The 19,685-nt window shown below is 44.9% G+C and overlaps 2 protein-coding genes across 2 annotated transcripts in view; both read left to right on the top strand.

Annotated features, from left to right (window-relative positions):
* The window catches only part of GALNT14 (polypeptide N-acetylgalactosaminyltransferase 14), a 96,033-nt gene extending 81,820 nt beyond the window's left edge, over window positions 1-14,213 (top strand). The window contains exons 11-15 of the mRNA XM_027911142.1: window positions 2,197-2,289; window positions 3,640-3,723; window positions 4,945-5,089; window positions 12,445-12,564; window positions 13,131-14,213. Coding sequence (XP_027766943.1) covers window positions 2,197-2,289; window positions 3,640-3,723; window positions 4,945-5,089; window positions 12,445-12,564; window positions 13,131-13,289 — 601 coding nt within the window. The 3' untranslated portion in view covers window positions 13,290-14,213. The remainder of the gene's footprint in view (window positions 1-2,196; window positions 2,290-3,639; window positions 3,724-4,944; window positions 5,090-12,444; window positions 12,565-13,130) is intronic.
* CAPN13 (calpain 13) overlaps window positions 13,643-19,685 on the top strand; it is a 79,569-nt gene continuing 73,526 nt past the window's right edge. The window contains exon 1 of the mRNA XM_027911135.1: window positions 13,643-13,708. The gene's annotated coding sequence lies outside the window, so the exon portion shown is untranslated. The remainder of the gene's footprint in view (window positions 13,709-19,685) is intronic.

The following is a 19,685-nucleotide window of genomic DNA, read 5'->3' as shown; positions in this document are numbered from 1 at the left end:
ATCAGGCTGCCAGCAATGTCTGTCAGTACCCAGTGACCTTAGCTGAGGGTTCAGCATGGCTCAGCTGAGCCAGAAAATTTGGTTCCCAAGGTCTCTCCAAGAGGGGAGCCAAGCATCTTGCTGGAGTGGGTGGCTGTACCTCTGGACTGATTCTGCCTCTTGAGCAGAGGCAGCAATGGGCTGCACCTTGCTGGCATGGACACTGGAACAACTGCCAGGACATCCCAGCTGAAGGAGACCTCTCCTCAAATAGGAACATAGGCTGAATCAGGTACTAAATGGCTGGCTGATATGGGCTAAGATCCAGAAAACATCAGGCAAAGAGGAAGGCAATCCAGAAGCAAGAATAGGCATGGGAAAGTTGATGGGAACAGCTAGCGAGGTGGGGAAGGATATCCTCTGTTTTTAGAGTGTGAGGCCGAAGGTTGTTGCTTAAGTAAATGACAAACACCAGCGGCACTTACACTAAATGCAGGGTTGTTTCTCAGCTAACCTGCAGTTGTGAGTGCTTACACACCAGGCATTCCTTTTAGTGCAGGCTTCCCAGTGGTAGAAAGAGCCAACAGCATTTGTGAAGACCCGGGCTCTCTGCAGCTTCCCCATCCTTTACATGAGACAACAAGCTGAGGGAGTGCAAATTACACCTCTCAGTTACACCTCATTCATTATTTCCAGCCATACAGTGTGTGGGGCATTAAGGGGACCTTGGTGCAGGAAGGGGACCTTGTGAGGGGCACAGGGCATTTCTGGCATCAAGGACAGCAGGAGTTTGAGGGTCATGAGGAGGGCTCTTGCTTTTAGTATTAAAATAAGATTCATACAGAAGAGGCTGGGATGTGGCAAAATCTCCGGTGCTGAAGTCGCTGCAAACCTGAAGAGGTAGTGTCTGTGTTACATCACCTGCAGGAGGAGTAAGGAGAGCTTGAATGGGTACAGTTACTTCTCGCTGCTTCTCAGGCACAGGCCCCTGGGGACCTAGGGGATGCCTGTATCACGTAGGTATGAGCCTCGTCATTTATCCGCTTGTTTCTTGTAAACCCAGATGAGATCAGGAAGCCAAACAAAAGAACCTTGCCCTTTGGGGAAGGTTAGGTACAGATGTAGACACTGATTCAGTCATCTCTTGAGCAAGAGTACTTAAACTATTTCCTTAGAGAGAGGGGAAGAAGCTGGTGAATCAGCAAGGAACTGAATAGCAGTCAAGAGAAACATACCTGTAGACATCAGGAGCTTGGATGTTATTAACCCTATGATATCCATCAGCCTTAAACTTAATATTAGAGTGTATAGACTGAGAGGAGAAGCAGCTTCTGGCGACCTGATGCCACGTAGTACTTCTGTTTCAATAGAGATGTTAGCAAAAAATATCTCCACCTTTCTTCCAGATGCTGATTTTTTTTTTCCCTCACAGCCCCTACTTCAAAGTGAGCTCAGGCTCCAGTGTAGTGCTGACTTCACATGCTGTCTCCTGGCCTCCTGGGGCTTGGCTGTATCCAGAGCCTGCCCATGGCACCTGCAGTTTAGTGGTGTGGTAACAATAGCTTAGAGGCATGAGCCTGCCTTGGAGCAGGAGACTGGAGGACTCCGCTGACCTGGGCAGAGACAGGGAGAGACATTGAGCAAAAAAGCCATTTGCAAGAAGAGTTGGAGCCATCTGAATTCAACAGAAGACTTGCTGAGGTTCATAAACCTGCAGACACTTGGCTGATGTGAAAGACTGATATTTATGCACTGTGGTGGGGTGTTTCCTCTTAAGTTTTGAATGCTGAGGTTTGCTTCAGTGAAATCCAGGAGTGCAATACAGGATTGACTCAAAGGAAATATTTGCAAATCTTTGGCAAATTTTTCACCACTTTTCCAAGCTCCATCCAAGCCACTAAATAAAACACCAGACACCCTTGCCTGGGAAATGATGCTTAAAAGAACCTTCAGTTCTGAGTCTGGTGGATACAAAGAATCCACCTGAGTTTTAAATGGTGAATTCTTCACCCAAGCTTTATTTGACCTGATGATTTTGGTCCCTGGAGCAATGAGGAGGAGGAGTACCTTTTTTAGTAATAAGGAGTGGGCTGTCTCAAAGGTGGTTTGGGTGATGCCAAAGACCAAGTTGAGGGTGGGAAGAGAGCGGGATGGATCAATTTATACATTTTGGAAAATATCACCTTGGTTTCACCTGTCTTTTGCTTCCTCCTTCAGAAACACCAAGCGCACCGCGGAGGTGTGGATGGATGAGTTCAAGCAGTACTACTACGCAGCTCGTCCCGCAGCCCAGGGGAGGCCTTATGGAAAGTAAGGGTCTTACTCTGCCTGTGCCCTGCCTGTGCCCTTCCTGTGCCCTGCCTGCTGCAGTGGGATGTTCACAGTGACGTCGCTGTGCTGCGGAAACCCGCCTGCATTGTTTCTGTAGTAACGCTCAATTAAATGCTAATGGCAGGCAGATGCTACGAGCACAGCAATGAGACCTATAAACAGCCAGTTTATATGCTGTGCTGGTTCATCCCAGGGAGTGAACCAAACCCAGGTGGGGGACAACCTTCGCCTATGTCCCACCCTTGGCATTAGGTACAAGTTCTTCTAGTCCCAGAGCAGAATTCGGCGGGAGAGTTCAGAGGTGTTTTTGGCAGCTGAGGGGAAGGAAAATCATCATTTTTTTGGCCTGCTAATGCTTTATTGAAAAGGAGCAAGTTCTTTGTATGCAGGGAGTTTGCCATTCATTCTGTGAACAGTCAGAAACACCTCCCTGTCAGGAGGACTGTAAATATTTGTGTTATATTTCTCATTTTCATATGCTCCTCCTTGCCTTAGAAAGTTCCTTTGGACCACAGGCGGTTCCAAATCCAAACCCAAATTCCTTGTAGCTAATCTTCAATCTCCAGGACAAATAAATTGAAGTCCTGGTGACTAACCTGTTTGCATTGAATTAATATCCTATTCCCATCAGTCAGCACCAAATGAAGTAACAGCTCTGTCCTGCTTCATATAGGCGGGTGTAGACAAGTTAGCCTATGCAAAAGGAAGGTACTAGAGACTTCCAAGTACTCTGTAAATGCCAGCTCATAACAGCTCCACAGGCTGGCCTAGGGAGGAGCTGGAGTTTGGAAAATGACACTATGCAGCATGATCCCTCAGCAGAAATTTTGTCATGATTAATGAAAGAAAAAAGTATTTCACTGTAAGATTAGCTTCTGCTGATTTAAAAATGTGTTTAGGTGCTCTTGGAAATCAAGGCCTCATTTAGCCCTGTAAAATAAGAGTGACGTAGTATAGCGAATAGCACATATTAATTTCCTTGTACATTAATATATTAAAGTAATGCGTATTGAATATGAAATACATTTTTCACTACTAATTTTTAAATTACTGTACTTTTCCATTAATCTATTTATCCGCCCAACTTCAGACTCCTTGTTAATATGGCAATATGTCATCATGCCATTTTACCAAGTGAGACCTCCAAAGAGATGGAGATCAAAACAACTGCTCGAGCTCATGCAGAAGAGTGCAGAAAATAAAGCTGCTGATGCTCTTGTGTTTGCTGTCTGTGTGTATCTATTGGGTTTCTCTCAGCCTCCCTTTTTGGTGTGTTGGGTCTCACCTTCTTCATTTCCATTGCATCTCTGTGATGTTTTCTCCCCACAGTGTCCAGAGCAGAGTGGAGCTGCGGAAGAAGTTGAAATGCCACAGCTTCAAGTGGTACCTGGAAAACGTTTATCCCGAACTTCGGTACGGATGTGCTATCTCCACCTGTCTCTAGCAGGCCAGTGGGATGCCCCGTCCCTCCTGTCCCACAGAGCTTCCCTCTTTACCTCCAGTCCCCTTCCATGTCCCCCTACCCCAGAGACTCAGACATCCCCTCCCTTGGGCTTCACAGAAGGGCAGAGTAAATTTTGTGCTGGCTTTAAACACAGCATGGCATGCTGCAGCACCAGGAGCTGGACTTCAGATATCCTTGTGGGACCCTTCCAACTCAGGATATTCTGTGATCCTTAGATTTGTGATCCTGCTTTCTCTAAGCAGTCTTACAGATGCTGTGGCTCTTTGCTGCAAGGTCAGTAAGGGGCAAAACACCAGTTATTCCCATTTGCTCTCAGGGATTCATTAGATGTCCTCCTGCCCATGTTGTGGGACAGGTTGCATAGGGAAATAGCTAATTTTCCTTTCAAAAGTATCCCAAGGCAGAAAATGCACCATAGCCTCTGCTGGGCTGTTTCAGTACTTAATGACTCTCAATTACTAAAGAAGCACCTGATTTCCAGTCCTTTCACACTGTTCTGTGGTACTCAAGACTTTTCTGTTGTGAAACCATTCACTCTAGGATTTTATGACTTGTATTCAGATGGCTCTGCCTTGCTTTGCTTAATATCCACTTCCACAGTTGCTTTTGTACAGGTATTTTTTAGTTACCAAAATTACTCTAGAAACCATTGCATTCATTCCCCCAGTCCCTATCAGGAGCCATCCCCAGAAAGGGTGGAAAAGTTCTGGAGATACTGCCAGGGACCCTGCTGGTGCGATAGCTGAGTGCAAAATCACTGTGTGAAAATGATGATTTATAGTTGGTTTCTTGGGGTTTTTTGCCACGTGTGGCATTCCACAGCAGCATTCACAGGGAACGCCAGGGCTCTGTGACAGTTTGTTATAAACTTCCCCACTCCTGTAAGCTGAAGGCTGACCTTCAGCCTGCTCTAAGTCTATTCCTTGCTTCTCTGTTTGCCTTGTGCACTGTTATTTATTTTTTCCTCTTATAAAGGTCAGCCATCCATCTCCGAGCGCTGCTTCTGCAGGGTCCCTGTCCATGTACTGCTCTCAGTGGTTCTGTTTTCTAATAGATCTTGCCACTCCCATTTTCTGAAGGTGAAATGGTGCGACCTTACCCCACTGAGCCTTCTTTGAGTACTGTGGGGAGGGGGAGTATGGATGTTGTTTAAATGCCTGTTCTCACAGGATTCCCGAGGAGTCACTCTATCAAACTGGGATGATCAGGCAAAGACAGAGCTGCCTGGAGTCACACAAGTCTGAAGACCAAGAGCTCCCCATCCTGAGTTTAAATCCTTGTAACAGCAGCAAGGGCACAGTAGCAAAGGCACAGGTAAGATGTGTTGTGTATCCATATGACGCTGGCTGGACAGAAGCCTCTGGGCCAGCTTCAAGATCATTTAAGTTTGCTAAAGCTCTGTTGGAGGATTTACCTTTTCTTACAAACCCTTTCCTTAGGTAGCATGTAGTTAAACCCTGTTAACTCCTCCTGACTGAGGGGGAAGCCCTGGACAGCAGCAGGGATTGGTGGCAGGAGCCACAGTGCAATGTGGACCACTCATCGCTGTGCCAGCCTGGGCTGACCACTTACTGCCAGGAATACCATGCTCTGCTCATCTGCACAGCTCAAAGACAAAGAGAACTGTAATTTCGTCTCATCTTTCAGCCTTTTCTCTTTCAAAATGCACTGAATCGCAATGGTATTTATAACTTCATAGTCTGCATTCCCTCGGTATTAGATTGCCCATTAAACTAGTGAGAATTTAATGAGGATGATCTCATTTTTTTCAGTCTCACTGAGATGAGAAAAAGCTGTATGAATAGGTGTTCTCAAAAGCACAGTCCAGGAAACATCAGAGCCAAGAGCAAGCTCATGTGCCTTGCAGCAGAGTTTCTGGAGCAAGACCTTGAAGACACGGCTACAAAACCTGCCTTTCCTTCAGCCTCCCTTTGTGATTTTGGGCATGTCAGTAAGATCTCTCACCCTTCCCATCTATAAAACAGGGAGGATAACAATCGCTTGCTTCTTCACTGTTGCTGTGAAATAATTTAATAGGCAATGGTGTGCTTGCTTCCACTTGACTGTACATTCTTAAACTTCGTGGTTACACATTCAAGCCAGGTAGCTGTGCATATAAAAGGCACCTCAGCCTAGGGAGACTGCTGAAAGTGCCCCTGATTTGTACGTGCAAACGAAGCTTGTCATTATGTGCATCTCTTTCAAATGTAGTTGCATGCCTGTCTTTAGGCAGGAAAATAATATCTGTTTCACAACATGGTAAAATCAACAATGATTACTTGAATCTTAGTCAGTTCAGAAAATATAGTGAATATAATTGTGAGTGTTGCACAGTTGCACTTCTTATGGTTTCACTGGTTTCCAGGTTCTAGGATTATTTTCCTTTCTTCCTCTGCTACGTGGACTTTTCACACCAACAGCAAGAAAAGCAAGCTGATGAGAGCAGGTCATCATGTTTTACAGGGCCAGCTCTGCAGAAGAAAAGAAAAATGTTTCAGTGACAATTGCAACTTTAAATGAATTGGATGTTTTTAAAAAAATCTGGGAAAATCAGAATGAAAAATGCTGCTGCAAGCTAGCGTTTCAAAATGAAATGGTATTGGTCTTTCTGAAATATCAGTTTGATGTGGTATTTTAAAATGAGAAATGTCATGCCAACAAGTAGGATTGTTTCATTCCCAGCAAACACATTTTGTTTTGACATTTCTGTGAAGTAAATTTTTGGAATTTTTCATGCCGCAAACTTTTCATCTTCCCATTCTGATTCTGCAGCAGTTTGCAATAGGTCAACACTTCCCACTGGATGGCAGCTCCATTTCTTGTGCACATCCAGGACTAACTCTGCAAGGGAACAGAAAAATACACTACAAACAGATTGCAGAATGGCTATACCCAGTACACCACAGGAACAGAGAAAAACTTTTTCCTTTTATCTTTCTCTCTTTCTAAGGTAACTCTCTGTTACTTGTACCCATGGAGACTATTTCAGATTAAAGCATGATATTTAAACTCTTATTGTGAATAGAAACTTACATTTTAATGACAAGACCACCTGAACTTGTGGATGACATGAGTGTTATAGTCACCAGGCTGTGTAGGATCTATTGTGCAGCAGTCCTGAATGCTGCTTAGTTTTGCATTTGATATACCATAATAGAGCAATAATCTTCACTTTTAACATACTGAAGTCACATCTTGTTTGCCCTAAGCTTCATTATTTGAAAAATAGGTTTAGCTGAATCAAAGCTCTGCTTTCCTGACATTCAGTAAGTACCATGGAAATATCCTGGCTGTTCAAATTCTTTATTATCACTATTATAGTAGCAGTAATTTGGTTGCTTTGATTGCCTTTCTGTATCTGTCTCATTGCTAGGCTCCCCCAGCCCTTTACCAGCATTACATGCATGAAGTGCTGGGACTGGGTGTGAGAAGATCTGAGCTATCACACATTATCATGGTTTAAGGAGAGATACAAAGGAGCTGTGAGATGGCAATGAGTTGCTCTTTATTTTAGTTCTTTCTGTATGTAGTGCAGGGGAAGGATGTTGTGAAACCTCTGGCTACATCCATATTTTGGGTAAATTGAGAAGAGTACTCTGTAGTGAAATCAGATTTACACCCTTAGCAGATCTCACAAACCCTTCCTGGTGGTGACTGATGTTAGCCTTGAATTACTAAAAGGGGCACTGAGGCACAAGAAGACCCCTCGTCTTTGTGTAGGAGAGCTCTGTTCTCTCGTCCCAGGGATCTACTTGGCCCTTTCTGTTCCAAAAGGTCTGGCAGCAGTCAGTGTAGGCTATGTCCTTTGAGATGGCTCTCAGAGGGCTCTTGAGTTATTGACTGGCAGAGATCTTTGTGCAGTGCTCATCCCCAGGGCACAGCGGGCTCTGCCTGCTCTCCTGTCCACTGGAGCCCTTGTACTCTATGCTTTGTTATGTCTCATTTGCTAAATGAAGAGATTGATTTAGCTTTTCACAAGAGAAATGCATCTGAGGGAAAATAATTGATCATAATCTTGTCCTCATTTATCTAATGAAGATGTGAGTAGCTGGGTGTTTTTTTCCAAGTCAAGTGTCGGTTGATATTAGTTCCCAGAGTTTGGAACAGACATCTGACTCTGGGATTTATTTAATTCATCAGCAGCTTCAGGAAACCTGTCATACTTCAGATTAAAAAAGCAGAAGGTGCTTTGACCTGGATACTCACGCACATGTAAGCAGTCGCTGCAAGACAAATGTAAAGTTCAGGCATCTTCTAGACAAGCAAGGAAACAGTAAGAAGGCTGTGGCGTCCATTTCCTGCACCCCAAAAAATCTGGGGTTTGGAGCTGAGTGGCTGCCATTTTATTTGAGTGGCATGTCCTTGACTCTTCCTATGAAGGAAATGCAATCTGATAATCTGCCTCATATGGCTTTAATGCTCACCGCAGTTCTCTTGAGGTCCTCTTGTGCTGACTAGATCTGCACTTTGGAGAATATTTAGCATCTATCCAAACTAAGTGTGCCTCCTGAGACAACTCAACCATAAACATTCTCTTCTGATCTTCCTCCCCCCAAAAGCCTTCATTCTTCTCCACGGACACATCTGCCTCAGCTGTAGGCTGGCCAGAGCTGCAGGAGGCAGGCTCAGATAGCAGAGCAGAGGGGTAGCAGTGTCATCTCTGCACCCAGCTTGTCATGGGCATCTTGTGTACTTCACTTTCCCTCTCCTGAGATGTGTGTAAGTGCCAGTTGCATCCCAGGGTCTTTGGACGAGGGGAGCGCTTTGGTATTCTTAAGTGACCCATGCAGTCACGTGCCTTGTGAAGTCCTTCCTTGTGATTTTAAAAAGATAATTGGGGAATTAGATTGTTCACAGCTTCCTCAGAAACGTTTTTCTCTAGCTACTATCCTGGCTTTAGGGTACAGCTGACCTCTTATTTGGTAGCAGAGCCCTCTCTGTCACATAATGCCAGGTTCCCATGGGACTACCCCTTCCTAGGCAGAGGGGCTCCTTCCTCCATCTGTCAGCCAGGCTATGCCAAGCCGAAGGTCACATTTTAAAATAATTTCCTCAGTTCATAATCATGCTGAGTAACAGTGACAGGTGCCTGCTCAAATGATGCTAAAGACTTGAAAAATAGTCGCAAGCCTCAGATGGGGGGTTAATGTTGTCTGAGGCTTTGGAGGAAGGGGATTGCTGGTTGCGGTATACAGCTCATAGCTCTGTTCTCCAAGCCCACTCTCTTCCTCCTTATTCCACCCCCACTTGTGTTTGTCTTTGAAAAGGCAGGTAATCCTGATCTCAGTTTCCCCTCATATGTCTGTTTTTTGGTTATGCCAGGATCAGCTCTAAGCCCTGATGGCATCTCTTCAGGCCAGGCTGCAGCCCTGAAGCCATGCTAGCTCCTTGAAGACCTCCTTAGGGATACCATGGGCTGCACTGTCCACCACAACCTCCACTGTGTTGTTACTGCTGTGCTGGCTATGTCAGTGCTAGGTGTGCCAGGCTTTAGGAGATAAAGTAGTTTCTCATGGGGGAAAAAAAAAAAAGGCAGAAATTTTAATCCCAAGTGCTACAAATAAGGAAAAAGATGAGGTAAGATAAAAATTTACATGGCCATTTGCATACATTTGAACTCAAAACCCTTCATGGATTCTGTGTTGTTCAACTGACTCCCCCCTTTTTACCCCCCCAAATTTCTTCATTTTCTGCATCATTTTCTCTGGCTTTCATCTAGGGCTGAAAGGGGACAGGACATGATTAGAGCTGGATAAAACATTTTCAACAGGACTGGCTTTCATAAAGAGCCATTCTGCCAAAATAGATGAGCTGTGTGAAAATCTGTCAGTTGAGATAAAGACAGTAGAAGGACAGCCTGGGGGCAAGAGGGTAGGATCCAATGTCAGCTGTCGAACTGATGCATGCATCTAGCTCTGGAATTCTCACTTCTTATGATGAACAAAGCTTAGGAAAGATGGTTACCACCACCCTTTCTATCCCATGGACCATTGCTGAATGAGAGAAAGGTCCTGCCTTGAGAGGATGTGAATATTGAGAAGGCTTGAACAGAGCCTAACCTGGAAAAAAAGCATGGAGGACCCCTATGAGGAGCAGTCCTTCATCAGATACCTCAGTGAAGCAAAGAGGCTAAGACATCAAAGCAAAAAAAAAAAAAAAAAAAAAAAAAAAAAAAAAAAAAAAAAAAAAAAAAAAAAAAATCCCATGGCTTGAGTTAATTGGGGATCCAACATATACACAAGTCCAGGATTAACTAGCTGCTGCTGAGGAGCCTCGTGGGTGCAGCTCCAACCCTGTCCTGAGCTAAAATGACGAACAACTGGTTAAAAATGTAAAGCAGGTTTTCAAAGCAGCTCGTAGTAGTGTGGGCGCCAAGAACAGATGTTGGAGCTTGCCCCGTAGGGTTTGGTTCTTCACAGATGCAGGAGTAATTTGGCACCTGATTTCCCAGGCTGGTGGTTTACACAGCAGCTGACAGCATGCATGGTTGGGATGTCTGGAATATGCTCACTGTAGGATCAGGTAAACTCTGCTCCATATGACAAAGAAGAACTAGCTGCCAGAAGGCCCTTTGGGTGCAGATTACAGCTTTGAAAGTGAATGCTTGTTATGTGCCCAAATCCTGGGCAGCTCTTACTGAGAAGCCTGTGGGCAGGCTGTTCAGAAAGCTGGGTTTGATTTCCATGAGCTGCTGGGGAGTAGTGGGCTAAGAAGCACGGGGTATGAGGATCACAGTGTGAAGTCCTTGTGGAGCTGGGTCTGCTGTGCAAAAGCATGTTTTCCCTTCCAGGTGGCTAAGAACCTGAATCAAAGTGGGATTTATGTTCCCAGGAGTTAAATGCCTGTAGCTGTCTGTTTTGAAGTTGAGGAGAGGAGTTAGAGCTGCTGACGGTGACAAATACCAAAGGAGTGGAAGCGTTTCCCTGCTCTAATAATTCATGCTAGTGCAACCAAAAACCTCCACCATTCAAGCTCAGGGGAGCTGCAGGCATCCCAGCTCTGAGAGCAGGGCAGCCATTCTTCACATTCCCCTCCAGCACTCAGAAAGGGCTGAAATCTCCCAGGAGCACCTTTTACCCTTCATTTTTCCAGCCCCAGCATAATAGCTCTATGTTTGAGCTCTGCCTTCCCCTCCATTGCCAACACTGCTGCTCACATCACTTCTCACAGAGCTTTGATTCTCCGTATCTGAGCTCTCAACTATTTTGCTTTCTCTCTGCACCTTTTCTTTCACAGCAGGTTTCGAATTTTCATTACCTCTACCCTACCAAAACGTCTGCCTTGGCTACTGGGGGCTGTTGCAGAAAAGCTCGTGCTCCCTGGCCTTGTTCTCTCCAGCAGGGTTATTGCCCTCTGATAGTGAAGCCAGCCTGCTCTTCATCCTCACATCCTGCTCATCTGCTCTTTGTCCTCCAGTCCTGCTCACCTACTCTGCCACAGTTCAGAAACCTGCTTTCCATTTGCTCCCACTGCTGCTCACCTGACTGCTCAGAGCCATTTACACAGCAGAAGTTGACCCTGACTAGGGGCCCTCAGAAAACCCTTCCAGCCCTGCTCTTTCTAATTTTAAAGCTGATGCTCACACAGAGTTATAAGCAAAACACTTGTTCCAGAAGTCCCTCTCCAGAGTTATGTGAAATCCTGGTTTGCGGTTGCCAGTCAGCCAAACCAGATCTTGTCTGCTTGTGTGCACACACAAATAGCAAGAAGAGACATCCCTGGCTTGGAATCCTCTCAGTAGCTGCTTTTGGGTAATATGAGCACTGGTAAATGATGGGAAATTTCAACTGGAATAAATGTTGGAGTAAACTTCTGTGAAATACTCCTGGGCTGTGTGTCTGTACAGGCCTGATGCTTTGTCCTGCACATTTAGAAATTCTGGTCAAACTATCAGTTATTTCCCTTTTTTTCCCCCAAGTAAAGCGTCCAGTAGTGAAAAAGAGGATAATCACAGAGAGCCCCTGTTGTTTGGTAAGCATCTGGTAAGCGTTTGGAAAGCAGGACAAAGTCTCTGCTCCTCCAGAGTTTATTTCTTGGGCTGAGAAGCTCATAAGAGAAGGTGAACATGAAAAGCAGTATGAGGAAAAAACCTTCATCATAGCCCAGAAGAACAGAAGTAGCAGTGGTCATAGCAAACCAGTACAGCAAACTTTTGGAGTTTGATCCCCCTGCCTTGATAGAAAGCTGAGCTTTACCCCTGATTTTTGTGATACTTTGGAACAGAATCCTAGGAGTTGCAAACATTTGCTGTGTATCACCTCTTTTCTCCCACTACCAGCTGTAAAACATTTCTGCTGCTCTTCCCTGGAGAAGGGGATTCCACATTCTGTGGTTAGTAGTATTTCTGCCTCTCTTTTGCTTCCCCCCCCCCCTTTTTTTTTTTTCCCAACCACAGCCCAGTTCTAGCTATGGAATCTTTTGTCTCATGAACCATTTTCTTCCAACTGCTTTTGTAGATATTTTCTTTGGTACCTGCAGTCCCCCAGTAACAGCTGCAGTTTTGGGAAGGCTTGAAACAGTGACCTGTCCTGGTGCCACTTAAAGTCAGTGATGTTTGTGCTTTCTTTCAGAAGGGGCAGGATTCAAGCCAAAGTGTTGGTTTTCCAGGTAGAAGAATACCAAGACTCAACACTGATCTCTCACCTCAGTTTTTTTCTTCCTCTCTGCAGGAATGGACATACACGTACAACCACCAAGTTCGCCAGCAGCAGCTGTGTTTGTCTGTGTACACTCTCTTCCCTGGTTCCCAGGTGCTGCTGTCACCTTGTAAAGAAGGTGACAACAAGCAGGTGAGCCCTTTCACTGATCCCTCATTTTCTTTGAAATTCCCTTTCTTTCATCATAGGATTACTGCACAGTAAATGGCCCGTGTGTTCTGACTTCATCTGGGAAGCACAGTGAGTTTGGGAGTACAGACTCTGGCCTGTTCAGCCCTTTGCCTCTTAAATGAGTGTGTTGATAAGGATGTCTATTAGTGAGGGTGGTGATCTGGATACTTATCTGCAGAAGTCAAACCCAAACTGGCAATTTAGTTCACACGGGCTGCCAGTCAGGCAGCAGATGCTAACGTTTCTCTGCAGTTAATAATTGAGCTGGCATTTGAACCAGTGACCTGGGGAAAAAGCTGTTAGTAATATATTATCTTCCTGAAGCCAGGCAGAGGCCGAGCTTAAATGAGTGTGCTTCTGATGGGAAAAATGCTCAGCCTGTGCTCTGCTTGGTGCGAGTTTGGGGACCTTGTTCTTCCCAGCATCAGGCCACAAGGGCTTAGTGACCCGTGTCCCCTTGATGCTGGAACAGTAGAGTGAAAACATAGTGGTGAGGAAGCTTGTTTTTCTGTTTCTCCTCTCCTCAGCGATGGGGTAAGGTTGGGTCACACATCGAACACATAGCCTCACGCTTCTGTTTGGACACTGAGACGATTGGGGACACCCATGAAAGTATTAAAGAGCTTGTCATCAACCCTTGTGAGAGCACAGCCATGAGTCAGCGCTGGGACATGGTGATGTCTTGACCTGCTGGAGGACGTGCACGGCAGGGACGGGCACTGAGACGTTGCTATGCACAGCCACAATGCACCAGCTGGAGCTCAGATGCAAAACCATTGGGAGTCCTTGTGTTCTGTGGGACAGAAGGAGAATCGTTCAAATAAGAATGGGACACGGCGCTCCGAGTTGAACAACGCATTTTGACTCTGAGACACGCAGCTGGTATTGGCCTGTTGGCAGTCATACATGCAGAGAGAAGGGATGGCTAAAAAACAAGCTTGAAATGTTTTAGAGGGATACTGGGGCTCCTGCAATGGGCTGTACAGAACTTCAGTGTACACAGTATTGGTTAATCCACCTGAAAACACAGGCAGAAGAGCCTTGAAGACCAAAGGGAAATTTGGACTGAGCAAAGCAAGCATCTCAATAGCTTTTGAGGGTTGAGGTGGGTGCACAAGGTGGGATGTGCCAAGGGATGCTAAGAAACAACTCCAGGGATCAAGTGGAAAACACTGAATTATTCTTTGCACTTTTTATTGCTGTGGATGTTTTTGTCTCTGCAGACAGCATGGGTGGAGCCATGTTGCACGTTTGAATTTGTACCTAATCCACGTACATGTTGTGTATACAGAGGCAGAGCAGTCATTTATGTCTGTGGCCAGGATCAAAACAGCAAGTAGTGGGGGAATCCTGCTTTGTGCTAACTGCACATGGGGCTTGTTGAATCTCCAAAGCCCAAGCAAACAGAGGATTCAGTGTGTGAGATTAAAGGATATAAACTGCTGTGAAGCTAGGAGGAAATGCAGTAACATGATTATTTCTTCTCTCTGGAGGCAATGGGTCACTGAAAACTCCCCTATAATCTCTCTGTGTGTCTCTCACTGCTTCAGATCTGGACTAAATCAAATTTTCACTTTTATTCCATAAAAGTAATATTTTTGGTAATTGAAGGTAATTGTGTCATATTTCTGTTTCTCAATTTCCAAACTACAGAAGAGGGGACTGCCATGAAGTGCTGCTACCAAAAGAATGGTGAAGGTAATTAAAAGAGACTGCTCTGAGAAAGGAAAAGGGATATTACCTGGTTTTGCTTCCCAGGTATCTTGTAGTCCAAGACACGAAGTACTGAAGAAAAGGTTTGGGATTCCCCAGTCACACTGTGAGCAGGGAAGTCTGTGTCACAATGTACCTCTCTCTCAATCATTTAACATAGGCAGACCTGGCAGAAATTATTTCTTCTGCTTTTGGAGATAAGTCGTTAACCGGAGGTCATGGTAAGTGCTATCAGTATGTGGGAGTGAGATGTGACTGCCAAAGGAGAATTGCACAGATGACCTCAGAAAGGGTCTTAGGCATAGATGACTCGAAGGTCGTTTCTAGCCTGTCTTTCAGGGCAGCTGCCACTACAGCAACAGGTAACAGGCAGTGGATCACCAAGAGCTGTGCACACAGCTTTTGTGTAGGAAAAACTCTCAGAGAACTTTCTCAGGACTGTCAGTGAGACTTGAAAAGGAAAAATATAGTTTGTGTCTCTAAAAATGCTAGGGTTTAATGAAAATCCTATCCTTTGTTTCTTGTGCTGCAACCTGTAGGTAAAATACCATAAGCTTTAAGCCTTCAAGTGCTCTCAGCATCCCTTCTTGAATAAATTGCTGGCTTTCAGGATTTTACTGCCTCAGTTTCTCCTCCCTCAGTGCTGGGAGAAAGCCATATGTGTAAATCTCCCCGGCTTTAGAGGCAGAAGCAGTATGTACAAAAGGTCGCAGTGCAAAATGCTTTCCATGTGCTGCAGTGATTACTAACCTCATCAAGCTCCCTTGGTGCAAGCCTCAAGGGCCTCTGTTATGAAAGGGCTGGAGCAAGCTGTCATTTCATGGTGGGAGGTGGCATTGTTTCCATGCCACCACTTTGCAAAGGAGACGAGGGGAAGCACTTAAAATGGAATGGACCCGCTTCAAAAAGAAGGGCAGTGACCTTGGGCTTCTTCTATTTAATTGAACAGGGAAATACCACACCTACTTCTCACAATAGCGATGACAGGCAAGTGGTAGTAATTCCCAGTCTAGTGCTTACAAGGGAAAGAAGCTCCCTGGAGCTTGAAGCTTAACACGTTCACACCTGTACTGTGCCTACAGCCTGGGACTGCCCAGCTGCTGGCACTTTGATTCTGAAAATCTTGGCATTAGTTTTGAAGTTCAGCACCTGCCAGGTATACTGAGCAGGACCTCAGACCTATCTAGCTTTACTGTTTTCCAGCAAAACTGAAAATACCCGTTCTACTGTCAGCCAAAGCTCTCTAAACAGGTAATGCTCTTTGCCTTAGCAGAAACAGCTACCTCATGACATGGGTGTGTGCTTGAGCACAGGGACCCGTGGGACCTGCAGGGATGTATTCTAGGAAGGAATTGTTTGACCAGCTTTTCATCTCTCTTGCTTTTTTAACAAAACACAAATGCTATTCCAAATCCCTCCTATTCCAAAGCATGCACTAAGGTGATCACTTTGAACATGTCTGGGGTCAGTGGAAGGCAGGCAGTGGGGAGGGTGACATCAGGAATGGTGTCCCCTACTAGAGAGTAGCAACTAAGTTCAGCTAAGTCTCTTGCAGGCCGAAAAGCCACCTAACAGACCTGGGTAAAGCAGCCCCTTGGCAAGCTGGTGATTGTGTCTCACACATATATCAGCTGTAACCCATAGGCTACAACTTATTTCACGGTCCAGGAAATGAGTTTATCCCTATGGATCAGCAATGTTTTTGGAGAAGCCTGAGAGTATCAGCCTAACTCCTGGGAAGGTTTATATAAGCTGGCAATGCTCTGGCAGCCTCCAGTGTCAGCCCCACTATGGTATTTAGCAAATCTGCTTAATATCCCTGCAAAGAGACCTCGCATCATGTCAGGGGAAAGGTTAACTGCTGCTGAAATCCAGCTCGTACCTTTAGGCTTATTTCACTTATTAAAATAGACTGAAGACAGATTTTTGCTTTGTATTTGTTCCTTGTGTAGGCCTTTATTATCATGCTGTGAACAGATAAATGTGACTGATAGGTATCTAGATGGGCTCCCATGCCGATACTTCTTAAGCCCTAATGTCATGTGGTAGTAATGCTTTTTGGTAACATTTTGCACTGCCTTGAAAGAAAATAAGATAAGGTAGAAAATATGATTCTAATCCTGGCTGTTGAGCTTTGTGACAACCTTTATGATCTCCAAGTAAGTCACTTCTTGTGCCTTGGGAAAATTAGATTCAGAGCGGGAAACTTGGGGCTAGAACCAGTACTGGCTTTAAAGAGCCAACTAAGGCTAAAAAAAACCCAAAAAACAAAAAACAAACACCAATAAAACAAACAAACAAACAAAAACCAAAACACCAAAAACCCCCAAAGAAAAACTCAAAAAAGCACCTGCCCTTCCCTTATGAAGGATACCCATGTTCCACTGACAACAAATCTATCTGGTTTTAGTTGGGCTGGAGAAGTCTTGCAGTCCTTAATGTTGCTGCTATGTGATTTCCGGGTATTTTGTGCTCATTTTCTCTCTATGTACCAGTGAGTACCATAAGATAACAACAAAAATCATCAGTGCTTGGAACCTCAGGTTACAACACAGCGAGGTAGTGATTTAATAGTAAAGAGATGGAAACTGAATTCAGAGGTTTTGATTATCCAGCAATGCAATAGGAAAATAAGGCTGATGGATGAAGACTAGTGGTTCAAGACAAGCAGCAGCCCTGAGTGCTAATGCCTTCTTCTGCTTCTAGGATTGGCTTGGGATAGCTTACTTCATTTCCCTGGCACAGTTTCCCAAACTTTTAGTGAAGACTGAATGTTTTGAACAGAGAGAAAACCAAGGATTAGTTTTTGTTGCATGCAATTCCAGCAGTACTGGACTGGCAGTCTCTGGAGCTAGTAGCTCCATGAACCCTTCTATCTGCCTGAAGAGGCTCTGATTCAGATGGAGTTAATTTTCTTCATAACAGCCTGTAATGTCCTGTGTTTTAGACTGGTGACCAAAACAGTGTTGATAACACACCACAGTATTTAATGTTTTAGTTATTGCTGTGCCTGCACAGTGTCAAGGCCTTCATCTCTCACTCTGCTAGGTAGCAAGTAGGCTAGGGTTGGGGAAGAGGGTTGGGAGGCAATACAGCTGGGATAGCTGACCCAAACTGACCAAAGACACGTATCATACCAAATAATGTGACACTCAGCAATAAAACTGGGGGGAGTTTTGCTTTGGGAGGTGTTACTTAGAGACCTGATTGGGCATCAGTCTGCAAGTGGTGAGTGACTGCCTTTGCATCACTTGGTTGTTTTTGTTTTCTTTCATTTTCCTTCACTTATTAGACTGTCTTTATCTTTACCCACAAGTTGTTTTTTTTTTTTTTTTTTTTTTTTCACTTTTGCCCTTCTGATTCTTTCCCCCATCCCATTTGGCAGGGAGTGAAGGAGTGTCTGGGTAGGGGCTTGCCAGACAAGGTCAACCCACCACACTGCCCTAAGCCAACCAGGGTCTGTAGTGTATCAGGATTCAAGGCTCATACTCTGATCACAACTGTGCAATAGAATCTGCGTTGCTCAAATTTCAGATCTTAAAAGCTTTAGTGAAGAGCTATGAGCTAGGATTGTTGGTAGAAGTGGTAAAGGAAGGAAAGTCAAGCAGATTGCACACAAGCGGCAGAAGAAACTGTAGCTCATTAATGTGCTGGCTAAATTAATTTTGAATAATCAGTCCAGCTCCAGTTTTAATATGCAGCTGCTTTAGATGGCTGAAGAGTAATCTAAACCTGGTATAAATGTCCAGCTTTTGTTGAGACTTAAGTGGAATTTTCCTAGATTTATGGATGTTTTCTAAATTTCCACTGTTCTGTTATTTGCTGGAAGTGCCTTCAGAACCCTATAAGAATAAAAACCTGTTGCAAGCTACCACCTCTCCAACTGAGTCTAATTAAGTTTCAAGTTGAGCTGCATTTTAGCTTAGAGCTGATGAAAAGCAACATGTAAATTTGCAGGTAAGAATGCTGCTTTTGTGATGTAGGGGGCTGTTTTATTTCCTGTGGTATTATTTGGGCTCTGAAGAAATCCAAACTGGTTGAGTGTGATGTACAAAAGAAAACATGACTGAGTTTCAAGGCTGGGTTTTGCATAAACACTCATCTAGTAATTATCTATCAGCTGTCCATCCCAATGAGTAATGTCTCTCATTTTCCTGTGATTTATATGAAAGAAGTGTCCTGACAAGATATTGCTACTGCACGGTGTTAAATTCAGTTGTAAAACCAACCAACCAACCAAGGAGGAAAAAAAGGAGAAGGAATGTTGACAGCTTGTATGCAACCTGATATATGCAATAAAAGAAAGGTATTGCAAAATTAGAAGTGTTCCCAGGCTGAAAGGTTCAGGTTTATACCAGCACCAGAGCACAGTCTGCCTAATCCTCAGTTTTCTTACTAAGACCATGTGCCTCTGCAGTCCTCCTGAGGTCCGTCAGAGAAGCCATACTTCTATCAAGTATTAAACATGCACTACATGGTCCCAACTAACTCTGGCCGTGGCCTAGTAATCCACCTGTCTGTTTGTGTGTCTGTCTGCAGCAGACAGCACCTCCTTCTCTCAGCTTCTGAGAAGCTGTCTGAGCCTATTCTAATGGAGATCAGAATCCTGGTGCTGCACATAGGACATCCAGCCTATGTTCTCTTACAGAGATGAATGTTTTCTCTAAATGCAGAATCAGACCCAAAGTGTACATGTAGTCACAACCAGATCCAAGGGTGTTACTAACATGAGCTCTGATCCTCTTGGCCTAAGCCAACACAATTCAGATAGTGATTACAAATTTTACTGGGAGCCCCTGGTGGTCTAGAGAGTAAAGGCGCTGCGCTGTCAATGCCGAGACCCGGGTTCAATTCCCGGTCGGGGCCACTACCCGGGCAGATGGAGCTTGTTAGCCCTGTAAGGCAATCCATCTACGTCCTGAGGACCTCGCTGCCACTGTCCAAGCTTGCTTGGCCCCGGCAGATGAACCTCAGGATTAAAGGGTGGGCTCAGTTCCGCGCACACTGTGTCTCACCTAAAAAATCCAATGCGCAGGCTGGAAGGTGCAAAGACCTTCCCCGGTTCTTCGTTCGTGAAGACTGGCCATTACTTACAAATTTTACTGGACTTCAGCTGCCCGAGGCCACTGACAATAAGGACACACAGCACTGATATCTCACGAGAAGCAAAAGAGCATGCAGTGTTGGGAGAGAATGCTCCAAATCCTCGTCCTGAGGCTGCTTTCACCTCCTTACTAATCCTTGGGAAGTTGATCTGTGAACAGCTGTGCATAAGGTAAGGTAAACGGGAGTTTTCCTGGAGGTCTGGCAGTGGTGGGAAGCACGGGCAGGTAGTCTGACTGACACCTGAACTGATGGAGGGCAAGGTG

The sequence above is a fragment of the Empidonax traillii genome, unplaced genomic scaffold (genome assembly GCF_003031625.1).
Source record: "Empidonax traillii isolate 1590-97213 ecotype Southwest subspecies unplaced genomic scaffold, ASM303162v1 scaffold31:size1920502, whole genome shotgun sequence".
NCBI classification, from domain to species: domain Eukaryota; kingdom Metazoa; phylum Chordata; class Aves; order Passeriformes; family Tyrannidae; genus Empidonax; species Empidonax traillii.
Note: the sequence above shows the minus strand (reverse complement) of the source record. Positions and strands in the feature narration are given on the sequence as shown.